Source organism: Peromyscus eremicus, chromosome 2 (assembly GCF_949786415.1).
Source record: "Peromyscus eremicus chromosome 2, PerEre_H2_v1, whole genome shotgun sequence".
Lineage (NCBI taxonomy): Eukaryota > Metazoa > Chordata > Mammalia > Rodentia > Cricetidae > Peromyscus > Peromyscus eremicus.
In genome coordinates, this window is record NC_081417.1 from 18942163 (window position 1) to 18965363 (window position 23201).

The 23201-nt window shown below is 40.9% G+C and overlaps 1 protein-coding gene and 1 pseudogene across 3 annotated transcripts; both read right to left on the reverse strand.

Moving 5' to 3' along the window:
- Positions 1 to 371: 371 nt before the first annotated feature.
- Positions 372 to 22632, reverse strand: Osgin2 (oxidative stress induced growth inhibitor family member 2). Of its 3 annotated transcripts, none has more exons than XM_059253893.1 (6): positions 22521 to 22632; positions 11265 to 11419; positions 9038 to 9174; positions 8002 to 8193; positions 4420 to 4511; positions 372 to 2155 (listed from the first exon to the last, which is right to left on the reverse strand). In XM_059253893.1, exons 1-6 carry the CDS (start codon positions 22562 to 22564, stop codon positions 1120 to 1122), a joined length of 1656 nt encoding a protein of 551 aa, XP_059109876.1. In that variant the 5' UTR covers positions 22565 to 22632; the 3' UTR covers positions 372 to 1119. The 3 variants fall into 3 exon arrangements, with proteins under 3 accessions (XP_059109876.1, XP_059109877.1, XP_059109878.1); XM_059253894.1 differs by lacking the exon at positions 22521 to 22632 and adding an exon at positions 22345 to 22434; XM_059253895.1 differs by lacking the exons at positions 8002 to 8193; positions 9038 to 9174; positions 11265 to 11419; positions 22521 to 22632 and adding an exon at positions 6277 to 6523.
- LOC131903363 (tubulin alpha-1B chain-like) lies at positions 13658 to 15356 on the reverse strand (annotated as a pseudogene).
- Positions 22633 to 23201: the final 569 nt, after the last annotated feature.

Genomic DNA, 23201 nt, shown 5'->3' on the forward strand with positions numbered 1-23201 from the left:
AGTGAGCACATTCTAGATAAAATTATATCCCCAAAAATGGGGGGGGGGTGACTTTGAAAAACTCAATTTCCAAAGAATTCTGGAAGACTTGTTATTTAGCACTAACACATTTCACACTTTGTATGAAAATTCAATCAAGACTATTAGAGGAGCTAAATCTAATAACCAGTGTGAGCTGCTTTGGCATTTCCTGTAATACTGTTACAGATCTCAAGATAATCACTGTGAGAATGGAAAAGGTCACAATCTTATTTTCCACATTAACCTTTAATAATTCTGACAATATCCAAACAGTATTCTAATTTTAGTACTTACCACACCCCCAAATCTTCGTTTCATTAATAGAAATTAACTCAATGTTCACACGAGGATAAGTAGTTCCATCCACAATTTATTGAATTGCAAATCAGATTCATTAGATGTTATGGTGGCTAAACAGAATAAATCTCTAAAAAGTACCTTGGTGGATTCTTGGATGTCAGCATTATTAAAATGTTAAATTACGAGAAAGTAAGGATATCAAATACTTACTTACGTTTCAACAGTAAAAATATTTTTAAAGACCATCATATTTGGTAATAAATTAGGTTTATATAACTGATAATTTCAAAATAAATAAAACCTGAGTTGAAAATGCTTCCTCCTATCCTACCCCAGCATACATACTTTACAGCCCATGTTCATTTAGGTCAGTGTACTTCAAACTGCATTCAATAAATACATAACCCTTGGGGATCTTATGGAAGTGCAGTCAGCCTAAATTCCTAATGAGCTACAGAGGAAGCTGATGCTGCTGGCCCTTGGACATCCCTCGAGCAGTAGGTAACCCAATATGAATTAAGTATGATTTCTGTCTTAATGACTGGCTTTATAAATGCCAAGTTAGAAAAGAACATTCTAGTTAACTAAAAGCATGATGTATACCAAGTTGGCAGTGTTTGGATTTGTCTGAGAGTGACACCTTTGATACACTTTAATACAACTTGGGATACCAAGCTTTGCTAACTTCAGAAGAGTAACAGCAGAGGCTCTCCCAGTTCATTCAAGCCAATACACTGCAAACCATTGTTAAAAATCTTTAATGGTTAAGTGTCCACTTAAATTACTTGTAAACCTTCCTTAAGCTACCCCGTCTCCTCCTCCTCTTTCAACAAACAAATGCTGCTTTTTCTTCTGTCTTGTAGCCAAACAGCGTGTAACACCCAATGCCCCTCCCTTTAAAAATCGAACAAAATTGTCTCCAACCAAAGGGCCCAAAGCAAAAAGGTTGGCTTCTTTCACACACTCATAGGTGTACGCATCAACCTCCACAGGGTTACCCTTGCATGTTATTGGCTGGCTTGAGTTACGGCCTAGGTAACGCCCCTGTTCCTTCAGAAATGCCAGGTTAGGATGAGAACCTATTAGGACTACAGCTGCAGACAGCTTAAATACTTTCTTCAATCCAGAGATGCTCTGAAGAATGCATTTCATGTCTGACTTAAAGGAAAGCACACGGTGCTCAGGAAAGCTGGTATAATCAGATAAAGGATCTGAGTCTGCAGAGTATGACTGAGTACACATCATATGATAGACTTTGTGATACTCAGGATACAGCTTTTGCGGAAGCTGTTTGAAAATTAAGCTTGGATCAGTTACTCGTCTGCGAAATACGTGGATCACAGGGATATTGTTGTTGTAAGCACACAGTACTGCATCAGCTGCAGTAAGGCCGGAACCTACAATCAGCACTGGATCCGGTCTGCCACACAATTTTCCTTTGTTTATAGCAGCTCCAAATTCAGGCATTGAATGAAACACAAAAGGCAACTCTTCCCCTTCAACTTCCAGGTGGGCAGGAGAATCCAACGTTCCGGTTGCAAGAGCTACATTCTCAGCAAATAGGCAAAAGGGAACATGAGAACCTCCTGCTATTCGCTGGTAGCCTCTGATTTCCCAGTTTCTCTTGATAAATTTTGACTTCTGGTTCTGTAAATGATTTGTTGAAATATCTCTGTCTTGACTACCATTATTATCACCTTGATCTCTGTAGAGTCTTGATACAGAGGTTATATAAGTATTCTCTCGGAAATTCTTCTGAAGACCCATGACATTTACATAGTGTTTGTAGTAGCGAGCTATTTCCTCTGGCATAACACGGTCCCCCTTCAAGTTCCTGTAAGATGAAAAAGGAAAATACCCTATGAGGAGAACATTTTCAGTTTCAGATTACTTTCCTAGCTAGCAAGCTTTTATATCTTAGTTCTTTCAAGACTATGTTAGATAAAAATTATCCTCATATGTTCTCACATTTTCTTATCCTAGTCAGAATGGCAGTCATTAAGAAAACAAATGCCAGCAGGGATGTGGGTGAAAGGGATTACTGCTGGTAAAGGATACAAACTAGTAACTAGTTGAGTGACAATGGAAATCTGTATGGAGGGTCCTCAAAAAAACCAACACATCTTTCATGACATTTGTTATATCACTCGGGTATTTATTTTCCCAAAGGACCTCAGGTCAATATATCACAGAGATTATCTTCATATCAGTGCTTATTGCATTACTAGTTACAACCCAAAGCTATGGAACCAACCTAAGTGTCCAGCAAGGAATCAGGTAAAGGAAATAGAACATATAAAAACAATGGCCTCCCCCCCCCCCCCGCCGCCGCCCCAGACATAAAAGTCATGCAACAGGAAAATATATGCAATGGAGACACCATATTAAATGAATGAAGCCAATCTCATTTGTGGGTCCTAGATTTTAACAAGGTACATAGATCATTTATGCATGCGTATATGACAGGAAATCAAGTCAACTGTCTAGGGGATCAAAGGAAGCAAGTGAGAAGGGAGATGCTTGATGAGCTTTCAATTAATCAATGGATTAAAATGTAGACATTTGAAAGATCAGCCTATTTTATCTTACCACTGTAATTTAGATGCATCATTAACAAATTACTGTGCAGGGGGCTAGACAGATGACTCAGCAACTAACAGTGCCCAAGATGCCAGCACAAAGCTGGGCGCAGTGGCACACACCTTTAATCTTCTGTGAAATTCAGAATGACAAACACTTCTGAGTAGAAATAAAAGCAAACCCTTTCCCTTTTGCTACTCATTTAACAATCTAAGAATATGATTATCAAATGAATTCAAACAACTTGACTGATTTTGCAACTTCAAATTTTCAACCTCTACGTATTTCCATTTTAAAGTCTAAAGTGAATGTTTCAAACTTTTACTTTTTCCTCTGTTTTTTATCTTTTAGTATAAGTGTTTCACCTGCGTGTATCTATGTGCACCAAATACCAGTCTGGTGCACATGCTTGTCAGGAGAGTATCAGATCCCTTGTAACTGGAATAATGGATGACTGTGAGCCACCATGTGCTGGGAACTGAACCTGGGTCCTCTTAATCACTGAGCCATCTCTCCAGCCCCCTGAAGATTTAATCTTAATTAAACTCATCATGATCTAGATCTCAAATCTTTTAGAATTAAGGAAAATTTCTACAGATTAAACATGGTTGCTACCTAGCAGGAAGTCAGTTACTCAAACTTTACATCTCTATTCTAACAAAGATTACGTAAATTCCTGCTTTAACTTACTTCCATTAGTAAAATTAGATATTCTGCATTAGCAATTCGTATCTAGTTTATACATGTTCCTGAAAATGATAGGGCTTTTCACATTTCTCCTTTTGAATTTTATGTTCTTTCTCCCAAAATGAGTAAGACTTGTATTCTTACAAGAAGAAATTTCTCAGTCCTACTTAAAGTATTCATAATTAAATATTTGCCTTCATGTTCAAGTAGCCAACCACATCCCATGTTTTAGTTTATCATTCTCAATACACTACTCTTTACTCTTGAAAAATAAACACCTGATGTGGTGGTGTTCACCTTTAATTCCTGAGGATTTAATCCTGGCAGAGGCAGACAGATCTCTGTGAGCTCTAGATCAGTCTGGTCTACATAGTGAGTTCCAAGACAACCAAGGCTATGTAGAGCGTCTCTCTCTCAAAAAACCAAACTAAAACAAAACCAAACCACTTTAGGTTAGGTATACATTAAGTATAAATAAATAGATAGATACCCATTAAAAAACTGACACAAGTTTGAGAAAATAATGCATAGGTAGCTGCATAGGTAGAAATAATTCATATGTAGAAAGTAACAGAGTGATTTAATATCAAAGATAAATTCTGATTAACAAGGTTACAGGAGGGCCCCTCCCTGTAAACAGTTCTTTACGTACACATAGCATTATAGCATCCTAAGTGGAAACTAGCTCATAATCACTGTTTCACAAAAGAATTTTTATTTAAGAAGTATATTTCTATTTTATCTAATATAGGATTAACAGACACTGAAGAAATTTCTCACAGTCCCCTTTTCTTCACACATCAAAAAATTTTACTATAGTTTGATCTTTACCTTCGTTTGCTAGACATCCAATCTTTAAATTTAAGTCCAGGTAGCTCCATCCAATTTCCAAAGCTGATTGTCAACATAGAGCCTTCCATATTCTAGTTGGAAAGTACAGTTAAAACAATGCAATGAAGCAATATTAACCTGGTGAAAGCTAACACGTCTTTTTATATACATATTCATATTATATAAAATATGTTCACAAGAGTCCAAAAGAAAGAGTGGTATATAAACACTATGGATTTTGTTTTCAGACACAAACAGTAACAGTCACATGACAGAAAAGCAGATGCACTTGGAGCTAATCCTAGTAAGTGAATTAACCCATTTTCAGAAATAAAAGCATCTTGTTTTCCCACTTATAATGCATTTCCTCTGAAACTTCACTCTAATAAGACTTTCATACATTTTCACCACTTGGTATTACCTTTAGTTATACATTTATGAAACAAATTACAGCACTCGCTTTGGTCTCTGATCAGGATAATTAAGATATACATGTTAAACAACAAAGCAGCATTTGTTACTTCTTAAACAAAAGAAAAATGTTCACTAATTTCCAAAATTTTGTTTATTCCTCTTGGTAATTTTTATAGATTTTTTTTTTTTTAAATTAGAAAACCACTTTTCTCTATCAATTATAATTTGAAATCTGGTCTAGGCTGGATATAATATAATCACTTTCTAAAAATAAAAAATAAGCAGTGGTTGCCTGAGAAACAGATTTGGCACTGGGGTTAGTGTTATCATTAAAGAAGTAAACCTCTCAAGCTTTCTCAACCTACTTCTGCTTCGCTCAAAACAAAGCAAAAAAGCCAAGGGCCAAGGCACCTACCCACTCACCAGCAAGCCCATTCAGCTCTTATTCTCATAGCTTGCCCTGTTTCTACACAGCCCAGCACTGAGAGGAGGCATATTATGATACATTTTATTCAGTCACTTGTATAATTTTTGAGACAGGGTCTCGGGTATCTGGTTTGTTTATTTATTTATGTAATTTTTAAGAGATAACATCTATAATTTTTATATTTATTTTATGTTTACAAGTGACCTGTCTTTACACACACCAGATGAGGGAATCAGATCCCATTACAGATGGTTGTGAGCCACCATATGGTTGCTGGGAATTGAACTCAGAACCTCTGGAAGAGCAGTCAGTGCTCTTAACCATTATGCCATTTCTCCAGCCCCTTTACGTAATTTTTTAACACAAGGTCTCATATTTGCCGATCTGGCCTTTAACTCCCCTATGTAATGTATATACCATGAATGCCTGCTGTCACTGGGATAACAGTGTTCTGAAAGGGGCACAAGGGACAGAAGTACTGACCAAGAATATATGAAGTGGGACTTCTTAAAAGATGCAAATGGGTTTTGAGGAGTGTACCATTAGAAAAGGAGAATATTCCAGGCAAAATATAAACTGATATGACAGCCTATGAAAAAGAACATCAATGTCCTTCAAGTAATTAGAAGAAACTGAACCCTGTGTAAGAAGTGTTGGACTCTGCAAGGCTGGTTCAAGGTTTTACATCTCTAAAATGGCCGGTTTCTGCACAGCCTCTCAGATGATTTCTAAGCCTTTGGTATCTTCTCCTTAATGAGTGTGTATTTGCATACCTGAGCCTTGGGTAATACTCTGCCTCTGTGACCATGTAAGTTTATCCTAACAGTGTGATTTATGGTGATTACTAGTGCATTTGAGACAGAGGTCTGAGTGGCTGAGGTCAGACACTGCTTGCTCTCACACACAAACCTATATAGAGATAGGGCTTTAGCACAGTTGATAACAATACTTGCCTAGCATACACATAGCTGTGCTCTGTCCCCAGCACCCCATAAACTAGGTATGGTGGGACACACCTGTAATTCCAAGCAGAAGTTCAAAGTCACCTTTGCCTCACTGGGAGTTCAGGGCCAGCCTAGGCTAATGTATCCACCTGTCTATGGATACGAAGCATAAACAAGTTTCCCTGCTTGGCAGCTCTACTTGCAGACTGTCATTCACCATTGCCTGCTGGGAGATTTCAACGCATCCTCACCAAAGGGCAAGACTGAAGGGCAAGAGCAGCAGCACAGGACACACGGTTAGAGTATAGGAAACCCGCGTGCTGCTGTGGTGGTCCGAATGAGAACGGCCCCCCAGGACAAATGGTTAGAGTGTAGGAAACCCGCGTGCCGCTGTGGTGGTCCCAATGAGAACGGCCCCCCAGGACAAATGGTTAGAGTGTAGGAAACCCGCGTGCCGCTGTGGTGGTCCGAATGAGAACGGCCCCCCAGGACAAATGGTTAGAGTGTAGGAAACCCGCGTGCCGCTGTGGTGGTCCCAATGAGAACGGCCCCCCAGGACAAATGGTTAGAGTGTAGGAAACCCGCGTGCCGCTGTGGTGGTCCCAATGAGAACGGCCCCCCAGGACAAATGGTTAGAGTGTAGGAAACCCGCGTGCTGCTGTGGTGGTCTGAATGAGAATGGCCCCCCACAAGCTCATATGTTTGCATGCTTAGTTCGCTTAACAATTTGGAAGGATTAGGAGGTGTGGCCCGTCGGAGGAGGTATGTCCCTGGGAGTGGGCTCTAAGGTTTCAGAAGCCTATGCTGGACCCAATGTCATACTCTCTCTGCCTGCTACTGTGGATACAGATGTAGCTCTAAGCTATTCCTCCAGCACTCCTGAATGCTGCCATGCTCCCCACCATGATGACAATGGACTAAACTTCTGAAACTGTACGCAAGCCCCCAATTAAATGCCTTCTTCTCTAAGAGTTGCCTTGCTCATGTCTCTTCACAGAAACAGAACACAAGACAATCATGAAATTGGGTTCTAGCAAGGGTTTTACAGGCTCCGGAACTGTGAGAAATGTCTTTTGTTCAAATTAAACCTTTTGTTTACAATATTTTCATTTAAAATCTTGAAAATACATGGAAATAGTGGCTGGGGACATGGCTCAGTGGTTAAGAACACAGGTTGTTCTTCCAGAGGACCAGGGTTTGGTTCCTAGCACCCACATGGCAGCTCCCAGACATCTGTAAGTTCAGTTCCAGGGGATCTGACACGCTTTTCTGGCTTCTGTGGGCACCAGGTGCCCACATACTGCACAGACATACATGCAAACAAAACATTCATACTCATAAAATAAAATAAATATTTCCTTTTTAAAAAACAGAAAGAAAAATACATGGAAGTAATATACACTGATTTTCAAAACACCCTGTGAAATTTTTCTAAGCTCTAAATTAAGGAAATTTAATTTATTATGAAAAATGTACCCTTAATTTTTTTCTATACAATTTAGAAGGTAGTGTACAGACACACTTATTCAAAGACTATCATTAACAAAAATCTGGCTTAACTACCTATAGTTAGTGTATGCTAAAGACTCAAGTTGGAAGCTGGGCATGATGGAGCACACCTTTAATTCCAGCAATTGGGAGGCAGAGGCAGGTGGATTTCTAAGTTTGAGGTCAGCCTAGTCTACAGAGTGAGTTCTAGGACATCCAGGGCTATACAGAGAATAGAATTTAAAAAAAAAAAAAACAAGTTGGTTTTATTAAGACAAAAATATAATAAATACCTCAATATACACTTACATGCCATGCCCCACCAGGCGGGCCTTTACCAAGAACTAAGTGAGGGATATAATGGTGCTGTTCCAATTTCCAGTGCAGAATGGATGGGTAGTCATAGCCAAAGTCAGCATCTGGATGAAGAAGTGTGTCAAAAAGTACTGCCACTGGATTGGATGATCGGCCCTCCAGACCCTCAGACAGGTATTCTAAGTCCTGAATGAAAGAGAAAACAAACAAACAAAAAAAAAAAAAACAAAAATGTGAGCCTAGAAAGTCAAGGCAATTATGTTAATAAAGGACATGCCAACTCAGTAGTTTCCAGAGTTAGAGAACATATATTTTCCTTGAGCTCATTCATACCAGATTCCTTGGCAAAATGAATATAACAATGTTTAGATTTAAAACAAAGCTTTAAAAAAAATCCTTATAAGAGTTGAAGATACCTTTGGCATACAAATGCCAACTAGGATGTAAAAGGTGGCACTTCCCAAACTGATTTCAGCACAGAGAACATATCAATCCTTTCCAGCAGGGCTGCCAGGAATATTCAGTCACAACAGGGCTTTTTCCTCACAAGCACCAGAACCTGAGTGTGGTCACTAGAAGCCACATGGTAAAAGCCAGGTATGGTGGACCATGCTTATAACCACAGCACTGTGGAGGTGGAGATGGAGGACTTCTCCCGCTCACCAGCTAGGCAGCCTGGTCTACTAGGTGAGATTAAGGCCTGAGAGACCTTGCTTCAAAACCCATGGTGGACAGCTTGAGAATTAACACCCAAGGCTAACTTGTGGCCTACATGCAGCTACACGCTCATGTTCTCACATAAACCTGCACCACAGTCACATAAAATTTTTAAAATCTCCACTAGGATTTGGGAATTTTTGCTCAAATATTCAATATAATTCAGATATGACATCAGAATATATTTACAAAGCTAAATAAATAGCATTAATTAGAATGAACAATTTACAACAAAGAAATAATACTTACATAAATAAAGCTAATCTTGTTTCAGCATTAAAATATCTTTTAAAACTGATAGAACAAATAATACCTGATCAACAATGGAGAGATGTCTTGCTTCTTCTAGTTTACTATGTAGGATTGTATTTGGATGTATTGCTTCAGATGATAAATATGGTCTGTAGCCTGATAACATATACGAAAGGCATATTCCTGAAGGTCCATTTCCTATATATTTTTTTTAAAAAGGAAAATGATGTAAGTTGATCCTCTTATGCTTGGCACTTCCCCTCACCTGTTCTTCCTTCCGTAATCACCTTAAACCTACATTCACAAACTTCTGACCTCTGCCTTCTCTCTCAGTGTCTTTCAGTATCGTGTCTACTTAAGGCTTCAACTCTGTGCTACTGACTTCCAAAAGTAGTTCCCTAGGATGACCTGTTCTTGAAAACTACACGTTTTTATAGGCTACTTCTTTATTACAACTGCTGTAGAATTAGACAATGGGCCAGAGAGACCATTCAGCAGGGAAAGGCGCTTAACAATCTGAATTAAACCTCTGGAACTCACACGGTGGAAGGAGAACCAATTCTTGTAAGTTGTCCTTGTACCATAGCATATATGCAGGGACACACACACAAATTAAAAAAAAAAAATAGACATTTTAAAAAAAAATCAAGAAAATTCATCTGGTAATATCCGCAAATGCAATAAAAGTCATTTGACAAACCCCAGCATGCATCCAGGAGCTAAAAAACATGCAGCAAATTCGAAAGAGGAAAACTTCTTCAACATGACAAAGAACATGTGTTTTAAAATTACAAAAACAAAAAACAGATACTCATCATCATGATGGATGGTATGAAGGAATGAAATAAAAGATACACAGATTGGAGAAGAGGAGGGAAAAAAAAACACTGTTTGGGAGTTGGGGATTTTGCTCAGTGGCAGAGCGCTTGCCTAGCAAGCGCAAGGCCCTGGGTTCGATCCTCAGCTCCAAAAACAAAAAACAAAAAACACTGTTTGCCAATGACATGATTATCTATATAGAAAATCTAAAGTGACCTCTCAAGATCCCAGAATAAGCAATTATGGCAAGATTGAAGGATACAAGTCAATACACAAAAGTCAACTACTTCCTTATATCAATGAAAAAAGTAGAATTTGAAAAAAAAAACACTATCATTTATATTTATATCAAAAGAGAAACATTTTAGCATAATTTTAACAAAATATGTATAAGAGCTACATAAAGAAAACCACAAAATTCTGACTAAAGAAATAATAATTTTAAAAAGGCCTAAACAGATGAAAAGATATTCCATGTTCACAGAGAGGAAGCCTCAAAATGACTGTATGTTGTTCTTAACCTGATCTACAGACTTAATGCAATTCCAATAAACAACTCAATAAAGGTAAGAATTTTAAATATCTATTCTAAAACTATTTAGAAAGGCAGAAGGTTCAGAATAGCCCCGACAATGCTATCTTAAGACAAGTCTTGTCTGACTTCCTCAAGTTTGAGTACTAGATGGAAAATATAAATAGCAGGAAATTAAATGAATATAATTATCAAAAGTTTTAAAAATCTGAATTACTGAATACCTTAATTTTAATAGTTGTACATCCTATCTTTTAAGGTGATACAAAGAACAGGAGTGAAATTATATTTTAGGTTATTATAAATATTACAGTAGAGCACTATAATGTCACTTTCAAATAGCATGAGTTACTAACTTACAGTCGTCATTCAGTTTACAGGTATGTCTACAGGTGTCAAACCAATACCACAGAGCTATAAGGTTGAAATCCAATAATAAAACATAGAGAATGGTCCCCACAGAACTCTAATAATACTGGTCACCATTAACGGCTATTATCAATGAAAAGCTATTGCATTCCAACATGGACTCTATCATACAAGCCAATCCTTCTCCAAAGACTTGGTAATGGTTATTTTAACATAGCAAACAACTTAATACTTTATAATTCTGTCCTTTATTATCTGCCTCCATTCACAGAAGCATTTCCTTATACTTTTGCCTTTTGTCCTTTTAAGATATTTATTAATTGCCACATGATAGTTGTACATATCTGTGAGGAAAAGTATGGCATTTTAATGTGTGTATACAATGTATAGTGATCAGATCAAGGTAACATATACATCACTTCAGATACATACTGTTATTTGTGGTAGGAACATCCAAACTGCTACTATTTTAAGATGGGGAGCCTTTTCAGTACAATGTAAGAACCTCAGAATTATAAATGCTGTCAAAGTAGTAACTAGCTTTAAGAAATAAAATATAGTAACTTACCAATTATTACCACAGGTAATGTCACTGATGAATCTTCAAGTAAAGAAGTTTCTTCAACTAATGGCATCCCTTTAACTTTCGGCCCCAAATTATCACCAAAATATTGCACTAAAGAATTAAAAATCTCTCCTTCAGTTTCAGTGTCACTATAGTCTCTTTAAAAAACAAAAACAAAAGTAAAAGTATAGTTAATTTAGGTGTTATAAAATCCAATTTTTCTCATATTTTACATAGGCAATAAAATATCTATCAGTTGCACAATGCTTTCCAAAGTATAACATTTAAGTCCATAAATCTGAAGCAGCCATTTATCTCATATGAATATCTTGTAAGCAAGTTAACTCCTAGTAAGCTTGTTTCCAGGCTAGGGAAATAGCTTAGTTGGTAAAGCGCCTGCCTGCATCAGGACCTGAGTTCAGTCACCAGAAACCACAGAAAAGGCTGAGCACTTTCTTAGATCCCTGGGGCTCACAGGCCAGCCAGTCAAGGCCAGTCGGCAAGCTCCAGGCCAGTGGATGAGCCCATCTAGAAAAAGTAGGTCGAGTGACCCAAGGTTGTCTGTGTCTGTCTGTCTGTCTGTCTGTCTGTCTGTCTCTCTCTCTCTCTCTCTCTCTCTCTCTCTCTCTCTCTCTCTCTCTCTCTCACACACACACACACACACACACACACACACACACACACACACACATACACACACACAGCTTCTACCAACCACACACACAGGATTATACTTGAGATTTTGTAATTCCTTCGAGATGCCTAGGAAGAGCTAGTTTCCCCTGTACTTATTTTTTTCCTCAGCCAGGCACACACCTTTAATCCCAGCGTTTGGGAGACAGAGGCAGGCAGATCTCTGAATTTAAGGCCAAACTGGTCTACAGAGTGAGTTCTAGGACAATCAGGACTACACAGAGAAACCCTGTAAGACAGAACTAGTCATAGATTTTTTTTATTACTTTTATTTCATATGCATTGGTGTTTTGCCTGTATTTAGGTCTGTGTGAGGGTGTCAGATCCCCTGGAATTAGAGTTACAGTTGTGAGCTGCCATGCAGGTGCTGGGAATTGAACCTGGGTCCTCTGGATGAATAGCCAGTGCTCTTAACAGCTGAGCCATCTCTCCAGCCCTAGTCACAGATATTTTAAGGAAAGATTATTGTACAGAACTGGGCCTTTTGGTAAAAGAAATAAGGTCCACGCATTTTCAAGTAAGGAAGGACCTTAACATTGACTTCCAATCTTTATTTCCCAACTGCCTCTCTAGAAACTAGTTTTGGTATTCTGACATGTTCATTCAATAAATGTACTCAGTTAAAGCTGTTATTTTTAGACTACTTCAGAGTAGAATCACCTTATTACTTTTCATCTTTAGTCAGCAACAGTTATGTCTGGGGGGTAGGGGGAGAGCCCAAGACCAAGCCACAAAATCCCTCCAATCCCAGGCCCTCCTGGAAATCACCCCCCACCCCAACCCTATAAAAACCCAGTCATCCTCCTGGGTTTTTCCCTCCCAATACATTTCTTGTGTGAGGTTGTTGTGACATGTGACTTTCCCCTCAGAGCTGTAACACTTATAGTAAAGGGTTGATAAATGCAAAGAATTCCAGACAGGCCTCTTCACGTCCCTGTAACCTTCAGAGGCCCCATCCCACTTGCGATAGCTAATCTCTATTATGAAACTGACTGGATCTGAGGAATTTTTCTTGTTCAGATTATTTGAAGCATGAAGACCCACTGTCAATGTGGGCCACACCTTCTAGTAGGAGCCCAGATAAAAGGACATGGAAAGAAACTTGCTTTTTGCCTGCTTTCCTTCATCTTGCTGGCAAGTTCATCTACTACCCTGTTGCCACAGCATTCCTTCACTGATAAAAGAACCAGTTTCTTCAAGACTCCAAGATAGACTGAAGACCAGCCGCTCTCCAGGAGTCTTCCAGGACTTGAGAGCCAGAGTGGGACTGCGGAGACTGCCAGTGTCATGGACTGAGCAGCTCTCAGGTTCTCCACTGGTTCTTTCCCAGTCTGAAACAGCCATTGTTGGACTACCTGGACATGTAAGTCCATCTACTAAATCCCCTTTAACATATCCATTCCACCAGTTCTGTTCTTTTAGAACTCCAATACATTAGCCCAGGATAGAACAAAGTTGTTAGATACACTAAGCTTTCCTGAGCTCTAAAAAGAAAAAGCTGCCCCTAAATGCTTATAATCCTCCTTTTTTTAAAGACAGGGAATACTTTATTTAAAACCCATCAGTGAAATGGACAGTTTGGGTCTATGACAAATTATTCATGTTTAAAGCATAAGTCAGGAACTGTATGAAAGCACGCATTGCCACAGAGAAATTAACTGATCAGACCACAACTTTTTATGGATCAGAATAAACTTCCCTGTAAAAGCAGCACCTTTGTGACATTTAATATTCCTCCCCTTAAACAGAATCCATACTAACTTCCTCATAATCCTTCTCTAGGGCAGCCATGTCCTCATGGGCCTCAGAGAACGCTCCCTCCTCCATGCCCTCACCCACATACCAGTGCACAAAGGCATGCTTGACATACATCAGATCAAACTTGTGATCTAGGCGTGCCCAGATCTCAGCAATGGCTGTGGTGTTGCTCAGCATTTCACAGCTCTCTGGACCTTAGCCAGATCTCCACCAGGTACCACAGTGGGAGGGTGGTAATTAATGCCACAAACTGGATGCTACACTTGGTCTTGATGATGGCAATGACAGCACTGACATCTTTGGGAACCACATAACCACAGTACAGCAGGCAGAAAGCCATGTATTTACCATAGTGAGGGTCACATTTCACCATCTGGTGGCTGGCTCAAAGCAGGCACTGGTGATCTCTGCTACAGAAAGCTGTTCAAGGTAGGCTTTCTCAACAGAGATGATAGGGGAGTATATGGTCAGAGGGAAGTGGATTCTAGGGTAGGGCATCAGATTATTATGGAATTCTGTCATGTCAACATTCAGAGCCCTATCAAGTTGGAGGGAAATGATAGAAGACTATGTGTGATCTATCAGCTTATTTAGATTAGCGTAGGTTGGGTGCTCAATGTCAAGGTGTCTATGACAGATGTCATAAACGGCCTCATTGTCCACCATGAAGGCACAATCAGAGTGCTCCAGGGTGGTATGGATGGTGAGGATGGAATTGTAGGGCTCAACTGCAGCAGTGAAGACTTAGGGAGCTGGGTAAATAGAGAAGCTCCAGCTTGGACTTCTTCCCATGATCAACAGTCACTCTTTCAGCAGGGAGGTGAACCCGGAGCCAGTTCCCCCACCAAAGCTGTGGAAAACCAAGCCCTGAAGACCTGTGCACTGGTCAGATAGTGTGCGAATTCTATCTAAGACAAGGTCAATGATCTCCTTGCCAATGGTGTAGTGGCCAAAGGCATAGCTTTGGCAGCATCTTCCTTGCTTATGATGAGCTGCTCAGGGTGGAAGAGCTGGTGGTAGGTACCAGTGTGAACTCTTTCAATAACTGTGAGTTCCAGGTTTACAAACACTGCCCAGGGCACATGCTTGCCAGCGCCTGTCTCACGGAAGAAGTCAGTGAAGGAGTCATCTCTTCCCTCAATGGTCTTGTCACTTGGCATCTGGCCATCAGGCTTAGATGCCATGGTCCAGGAACTCCCAGCAGGCACTGCCAATCTAGACATCAGCCTGGCCAATGTGGATGGAGAGGCACTCACACATGGCTGCTGCTCTGCAGCTCAAATGGATGACAGAGGTGAGCAAGAGGTATTGCTTAGAGCACAACTCTTAAGTAGTGATGTAAGAGAATCTGCTGTTTATCGTCCTCTTACATAGGGAAAGCAGATAACCTGTTAGCATGGCTGTTAAAGGTAGCCCATTCTCACATGCAAGCCTGCCTCAGGAGTGTGTTTATGCTCAGTCCACCCCATTCAGGATCATTCCACCCACACCTCTGTCGTTAGATCCAGATATATCTGCTGCTTTCCTATTTCTGCTTCTTGGCAACTACACTAAACTTGAGTATTTTTTCCTCTTGTTGAGATACTTTTCTACAGGGTTTCATATAGCTGAGACTGGCCTCAACCACAGTATGTAGCAGAGGCTGGCAATGAATTCCTGATCCACTTGCCTCTACTACTCAGGTACTGGAATTATAGGTGTGCAATGCCCAGTTCAGCCTAACTTGTGCTTTTATTATTATTATTGCTGTTACTATTATTATTATTTACTCATGCTGTGGGGCAGAGGGGGTTGCAAATATGCGATGGTATTTCTGTATAAGTCAGAGGACAACATGTGGGAGTCTGTTCTCTCCTTCCACAATGTGAGGCACAGGGATCGAGCTTAGATCATTAGGCTGAACCATCTCTAACCTGAACATTTTATTCTCTGGTCTGTTCTTCATGCAAAGGAGAAACCCTACTTCTTTTGCAGGCTTCCGACTGGTCATTTTGGCTATCCAAACCCTATTTATATTACTGTTGTTGTAAAGGTCACAATTCTGTCTTGGGAGCTGCAGATCTTCCTTTTAGTGTTTTCCAGCCATCCTTACCTTAAACACTGACACTCCCACAGATAAAACCTGAGAAATATAAAAATGATATTATGCTACGATTTTGGAAACTGCAGAGACCACATATTCTCTCTCATACCTGGATCCTAGCTTCTAATTTTAGTGTGGGCATTTATGTTGGAGTACCTATAATCTAGAAAGAGACCCATGAGAGGGGAAGATGAACCTTAAAGGGTGTGGGGCACACTAGAACAGGTAACACAAAAGTAGAAGGGTGAATTACTGGAGGTAGAAACATTTAATTGGAAAGGAGAGCAGCAAGATGGGAGAGAAGTGGAAGAGGGTCAAACAAAACTAAGCATGCATGGAAAAGCCGTAAAGAAACATAATAGTCAGTAAGCTAATTTTAAAATATAATTAAGAAATGGGGTGGGGCTGGAGAGATGGCTCAGCAGTTGAGAGCTTGCTGTACAACATGGGGACCTGAGTTTGGATCGCTGCATCTGTAACAAACCAGACATAGTCCCTGTTTGCCTATAATCCCAGCACTGAAGGTAGGTAGAGACAGGAGGATCACAGGAGCTTGGTGGCTGCTATAGCTTAGCCCCAAAGCGCAAATTCTAGGTTCAGCAAGTCTCTGCCTCAAAGACAGTAAGGTAGAGATATAGAAGGGTATCCAATACCCTCCCCTGGTCTCCACACACCCCTCCACCAACATATGCAAATTTGAAAGAGTTTAAATAGCACTACCCTATGTGGATAAATAATGCTTCTCCCAGAACCCATAGGTTGTTGAGTGAAAATCCCAATGCCCAGAGGTTAGCTATCTACCTATAAACTACTGGCCAAGAAGGCTTCAGGGGCCCCCAAAATAACGCAAGTAATTAACACTGCTGTTGACAATGCAACAGAACTAGATGGTAAGACCTACTGCTGAAGATATCACATGTTCTGGTTACAGGATAAACAATTCAAGCTGTAACTGGAAAAGATGGTTCATCCAGGCTGGCTAGCCCTCACAGTAACAGAAGGAAGCATGCAGGCTGCTGAGAGAAAATGGTCAACATCCCTACTCAGCTATGGACTATGCATGCTATACTACTGCCTGGCCAGGCAAGATTACCCACTGCTGCAATGGTGGCAGGTTTGTTCTGGGGGCAACAAACTGCTTTCTGGTTGAAATTGAGGCCTTCTACACAGAGGAAATTCACCTCTGGTACTGTACAGTTAGTAGAAAGCTCATGGCTGGGAAGGTCACAGGCCTAATGGGGAAGCTACTATGTTTTTGTTTTCTGTTGCGGCTGCTGGAAGTGGTGGTGGCTCCCCCGCCCCACCACCTCCACCACCCCCATCCCCCGCCATGCTAAGTGGATGTGATGTTCTTGTCGAACTGGCTTCTAAATAACTGTGCCCACAGACTAGTGCTGCTGTCAGCTCTGGTCAGAGAAGCTTCTTTTACGGTAGGCAGCAGTTATTGTAGAGACTCGTAACTGTTCAAAGTGCTGAAAGTAAGTGACTGGTGTGCTTAGCCCCGCCTAGGACATCTACCTCCCTCCCTCCAGCCATCCATCAGGACATTGCTGGAAAGAGGGCAAATAGATTTAACAGCCAGAGAATGGGTTGGGATGCCACAACCACTTCTGTATTCTGTACTCACGTCAGCTCTGACTACCTGCATGAGACTGAGCACATCCTGTCATGGTTTGGAAGGCACTCAGAGGCTCCACTCTTTCTCAGGATCTAAAGGCAGTTAACGTTGCTGAGACAGAGAGAGAGATTTTCTTCAGTGGTATAGCCACTGGTAAAGTGTCTATGCTCCAGGAAATAACTTCTCATCCATGTTCCTGCAAGCAAATCTAATAAAACTCATCAGGTCTTCACCAGACTTAAAAATAAGCCCATAGATGCTTTCTCAACTCTACAAATAAATGCTGTGAACTGTGCTGCATGGCTAAACTACGTATGACTTAAACTCCAAATCACTTCCATTTAAAGGAAAACTAAAAGTCATATTCTGGGTGACTCATTAGGAGCAGGTCAACATCATGAGTCAAGATGTTTCAAGAAGTTTGAGAATTTTAATATAGCTATCAATTCCTAAGTAAATACTTTTTTATTCACTGGATCTGCCCCCTCATACTGTATGTGGGTGTGCGCGGGCACACGTGTACATTGTCTAGAGGTTAAGACAACTAGAAATAAATGTCCTCTGGAATTTCTGCTAATGAAGAAAAATCAATGGCTTTCAGGAGATCAAAGAATAAGAAAAGAATAGGTTATTTGAGGGGCCCAAGACCAAGGTAAATGGAGGAAGCATTATTAATTTTTTTAAATCTTTAATGTGATATATTTAACCTATTAAACACCCTTTTAAGGAGTCTGGTGACCATATGGAAAAGTATATTCTTTTGTTTGCAGGGATCCAAACTGCCCTAATACTTCTTGCTAAAACTAATGTTCACTTGCTGTTTTTGTGAGGTTCTCATCAATAAATCCATGGTTTCCAAAATATTCAATTTTTTGTAATTAACACTAGTTTCGGGGAAAAAATTATTATTAGCTTTTATTCTCTGTGTGTCCCCAGTGTATGTATACAGGTTGAGTGATGGTGTGCCGTGTGCAGCTTGGACGCTAGCGGGGGATGACATCCCGCTCTATCATGTTGCCTTATTACCCTGCTTCATGACTCACTGAATCCTGAGCTACACCGGCAGCCAGCAAGCCCCAGCAACCCGTCTGTCTCCCCAAATCCACAGGTCATAGGCACACACGGCACTTGTCCTTTACACCCTGGTTTTAACAAGACTGTTGGAGATTTGTGCTCAGGTCCTCATGATACACAGAAGGCACTCAACCACTAAGCCATCTCTCCAGCCCTCCCTAAAATTATCATCCTCTCCAACTAAATACCACACCGGAGCTCTCCATTATCCCAGTAACAATGCATGGTAGCTCTGATTTTTATTCCCCTAATAATATTAATCATCATTCTATGTATTTGTCATTTATTCTTTCTCCGGTTCTTTGTCTTTCTCCAAATCCTTCGCCTGTTTTTAAATTTGGCATAGATGATCTTTTAAGTTTTTTTTTTATAAGTTCTGGATTCGAGTTTCTTCAGATACATAGTTCGTAAACATTTTCTCCTATTTTGTGGGTTTTGTTTCACTTTTGTGCAGGGGTGTGTGTGTATGTAAATCAGGAAACAAATTTTGAGAGTCAATTTTCTTCTACCATGTGGGATCCCTCTGGTCACAGGCTCAGCAGCAAGCACCTTACCATCTTGATGGTCTAGTTCTTCACTTTCTTGTGCATTTGAAGTTCTAACCACTCCCAGTGTATTTTTTCTTCTGTTGCTGTGCTTTCAATATCATATGTAGTAGATGACTACATAATTCACGTCCACAAATGTTTACTATGTTTTCATCTAAGAATTTTCTGATTTCATTTTGTGCAATGTGTGCAAGTAGACAAGTTCGTTCTTTTGTTTGTGCAGATCTTTGTGGGAAGCCAACTGAACTACAAATGCTGAGACTAATGTCCATTTCCTGTTTTTATGGGGCCCCGAATCAAAGACTTAATTCACCAAAAATGAAATGATTTCTGGGCTTTTGACTTCTCTCCATGATTTATACTTATGTTTATCCCAGCAGTAAGTTTTCTTGATTATTGCTGCTTTGTAGCAAACTTTGAAACCAAAAATGGTGAGTCCTCTAACTTTGTTTTTTTAACCTTTGAGAGACTATCCTGGGTCCCTTTACTTCCCATATATCAACTGGTACAAAACAGGCAGTTTATTTTTATGATACTGCACTTGTCTGTAAATCAGTCACAAGAATATGCAAGTTTTAAGTCCATGAACATAAAATACCCTTCCTTGTACAGTCATGTTTGAGTGAAGATGTTCTGAGAAATGCACCAGGTATTTCCATCCCTATGGTAACACTGAGTTTTTTTGTTATTTTTTTTTCTTAGTGTTTCATTTCTTATGCTAAGTGGAACTATTTTGTTTTCTGATTTTCTTTTTTTTTATTTTTAATTTTAGTTTAGTTTAGTTTTTTTGAGACAGGGTTTCTCTGTGTAGGCCTGGCTTTCCTGGAACTATCTGTAGATCATGCTGGCCTCATACTCAAAGATATCACCTGCCTCTGCCTCCCAAATGCTGGAATTAAAGGTGTGTGCCATCACTGCCCTGCCTATGGAACTGTTCTGTTAATTTCACTTTCTGATTATCCAGTATTGCTGTATACAAGTATACTTCACTCTTATACATCAATCTTGTATTCTGAAATACTGCTGAATTTGGTGTGGGTCTCAAGAAGTTTGACTCGGGCATTTCCTAAGACTTAAGGATAAAAAGAACCAAAGGTTTGGCAGCTCTAAATTCTCTGTGCACTAGCTTACATGAATTACATGGTGTAGGTAACTCCTTCTCATTTCTTAGTCATTAGTATAATTGTTCTGTGTGGTAAACCATGGGCAATACATTTCCCAAACTCTGGTTAACTGGATTTGCCTAAAGCACTAATGAAACGTGAGTGTGTTAGTAACTATGCACCACTTAAGTTAGGAAGTTGCTGTTACGGTTTTCAGGACATGTGTGCTGCAGTTCAGGACTATGAACAATGTTCATTTGTACCTGGATTGCCAACTTGATGAATATTCTATTTAAGGCAAACGATTCTGAGTTTTTTTTTTTTTTAATCCACTGTTCCTTTATTCAGGACACCAATAAAAATGCAAAATATGTAAAATGACATAAAGGAACCAGTAAAGAACAGCATTTTGCATGCATGCAAAGATGTTACCACACTGTCAGACATTAAAGAACATTTGCTATGACTCTGGAAGCCTTCCATTTTGTTTTGGAAACACTGTAGTCCAAAGTTTCTAAACAAGATAGCATAGGCATAATATTTGGTAATTTAAAAGACTTAACTCAATCAGAGCAACACTTTTCTAAACAATCAAATACAAATGAAATGCCTTTGCACCTCAATTCTAAGGGAATTCGAACTACTATTTTAAGGTCTTATCAAACTGACACTACCATATTAAAAAAGGTTCTAACGTGCCAAACAAGGCAGTCTCACATTTTATTTTCCAGAGTAGAAATGTGAAGTTTTCTCCCTTGAAAAACCCACGTGCTATTCTATAATGCCTATTAATGTAGACTTTGGAGAAACCCCCAAATGTAATCACGAACTGTTTTTGGAAGCTGCACAAAAGACAGCATTTGTGCTGAAGATGTCAGCTCAATGGTAGAACATTTGCTTCAGTAGCAAGGCCCTGCATTTCATCCCCAGCGACACAAAAAATAAATAACACAAAAATAAATGAATGGAAACACACAAGACTAGAAACGTTCCTGAGGAGCTGGCAAACAATCTTTAAAAAAATAAAATAAAATAATCCTGGACCTAACAACAGAAGAATTTTAACGATGATACAATTAACAATTATAATGTAGTAGGCATGCTTTCTTCTCTCCCAGCACCAAAATGTAGCAAATACTTTTCACTCCCTCCCCAAAGTTTCTTATCACAGAGAAAAGCGCATATAGTATTTACCACATAGCCACAAGAGTATGAATTCGGAGCTTTCTCCTTACAGTTCAACAGTATTCCAAAGGTGTGTACCAGGAGGCTTTCAGAGGGGTATTTCCAAAAGGAATGTAGTTTTCCAAGGGCTTCAAATTTTCACTACAGCCTGCTTTTCTACAACTCAGAGCGAACAGTTTGTTACAGTCTGTCTAGAAGTTATTTAACAACCTATGACTTAAGACTTTTAGGATCTAGAATTTAGTCTCATTACAAACTCACTAAGTTGGGCAGACCTAGCTTGTTTCTATTACAGCAGGAGTCTGCGCTTTCTCTCCCCCTCGAATCCCTTTTACAGCCTCTTCTGTGAATGTTATTAAATACACATTGCACTTATCTATATTAAATAATAAGCTCCGTGATTTGTGTTAATGCCAGTCACAAATACTGCTCATATTTATAATGAAGGAAATGTTAGAATTTTATAGGTTAGTTATATTAATATCCTTTCCACGCAAGTTAATGGTCCGCCGAAATTCTATGAGCCTCTATTAAACAACTCTTAATCAGTTTCTTAAAAAAAAAAAAAAAAAAAAAAACCCTAAAAAACAAAACCCAAGTGTTACACATCCTTATTCTGTAACATTCATACATGTAAAACAGGGTTCTGGAGTCCTTACTAAACGTAACATTTCTTCACCCCACTGTTAATACCCAGTTTCTAGTACTTTTGATCTTTTCTGTAATTCTCTGAAGTGTTGGTCAGTTGTACTGGATCTAGAACACACAAGAGTTCATTCATATTTAAAACTATTCTTCTTCTCACCTTGGGACACTTTCATCATAACTTGAATATAAAACTGCCACTTCCCAATTCTCTCCACGGTTTAAAATGACTAACATCTCAGTAAGTCACAATCCGTAGTCACTACACGACTCGTTCTTCTCTACTTCCCTTCAAGCCAGCAACTTATGTCCCCGGATTTCTAAAAGGTAACAATTTAAAGGCGGCTCTTCACGGATTCTCACATTTACCACTTACACGTAACCGACTCATCACCGGCCTAGCCACTCTCGCGGTCCAGCGACAAGAAGAGGGAACAAGGAAAGAGTAGGGTCCCCGGAGCTCTGAGCGGCGCCGGCCCAGCGGGCGGCGGCCGAGGAGCACACGCGGCGGAGCGGGCTCCGACCCGTCCCGGGGGAGGGGGAGGAAGTCACCTGAAATGACCGGCCAGGGAGCAGCGGCAGCACCACACAGGCATGGAGAGCGGCGGCGGTCGTCCCGGCGCGCGCCTCGCCTGCACCGCGGCTCACCGGCGCGGGCGGGCGGGAGAGCGGGCGTCCGTCCCGGCACAGCGCCTTCCGCTCCTCCCCGCCGCCGGCGGCAGGGCGGCGCAGCGGCTGATGAGCGCCGCGCTGGGGGCGGGACCGGGCGCCGCGACGGCGCCGCGCGGCTCCGCCCACCCGGTGCGGCGCGCGGGCGAGGCCGCCGATTGGTGGAGCCGCGGCGGGGGGGGCGGGCCCGCGGAGGGAGACGCGCGCGGCCGTGGCGCTGCGAGCGGGTCGTCACGAGGCCTACGCTCAGGGCGTGGAGCGGGCGCCCGGCACCCGCGCCCTGGGGTGGCGGAGCCGAAGAGACGGGGCTTCTCCCACCGGCCCGCGAGTCCACCGAAAGCCCTGGAGTCCCGCCACGAGAACCTACCTGAGCCCACGTCCTCGCACTATCTCGGGTGCGTCCGGCCGCGGCCCCCGCATCGCGGTCACCCTGAGAGTTCCGCAAACCCCAGGTGCCCCGGCCGCACGCCTGGCGCTTCTCCTGGCCGCCTTCAGCCTCCCTTCTTAAAGAGCGCGGCCCCCACATTCCCCAGGGTGGGGAAGGCCTCAGCCCTGCAGAGACAT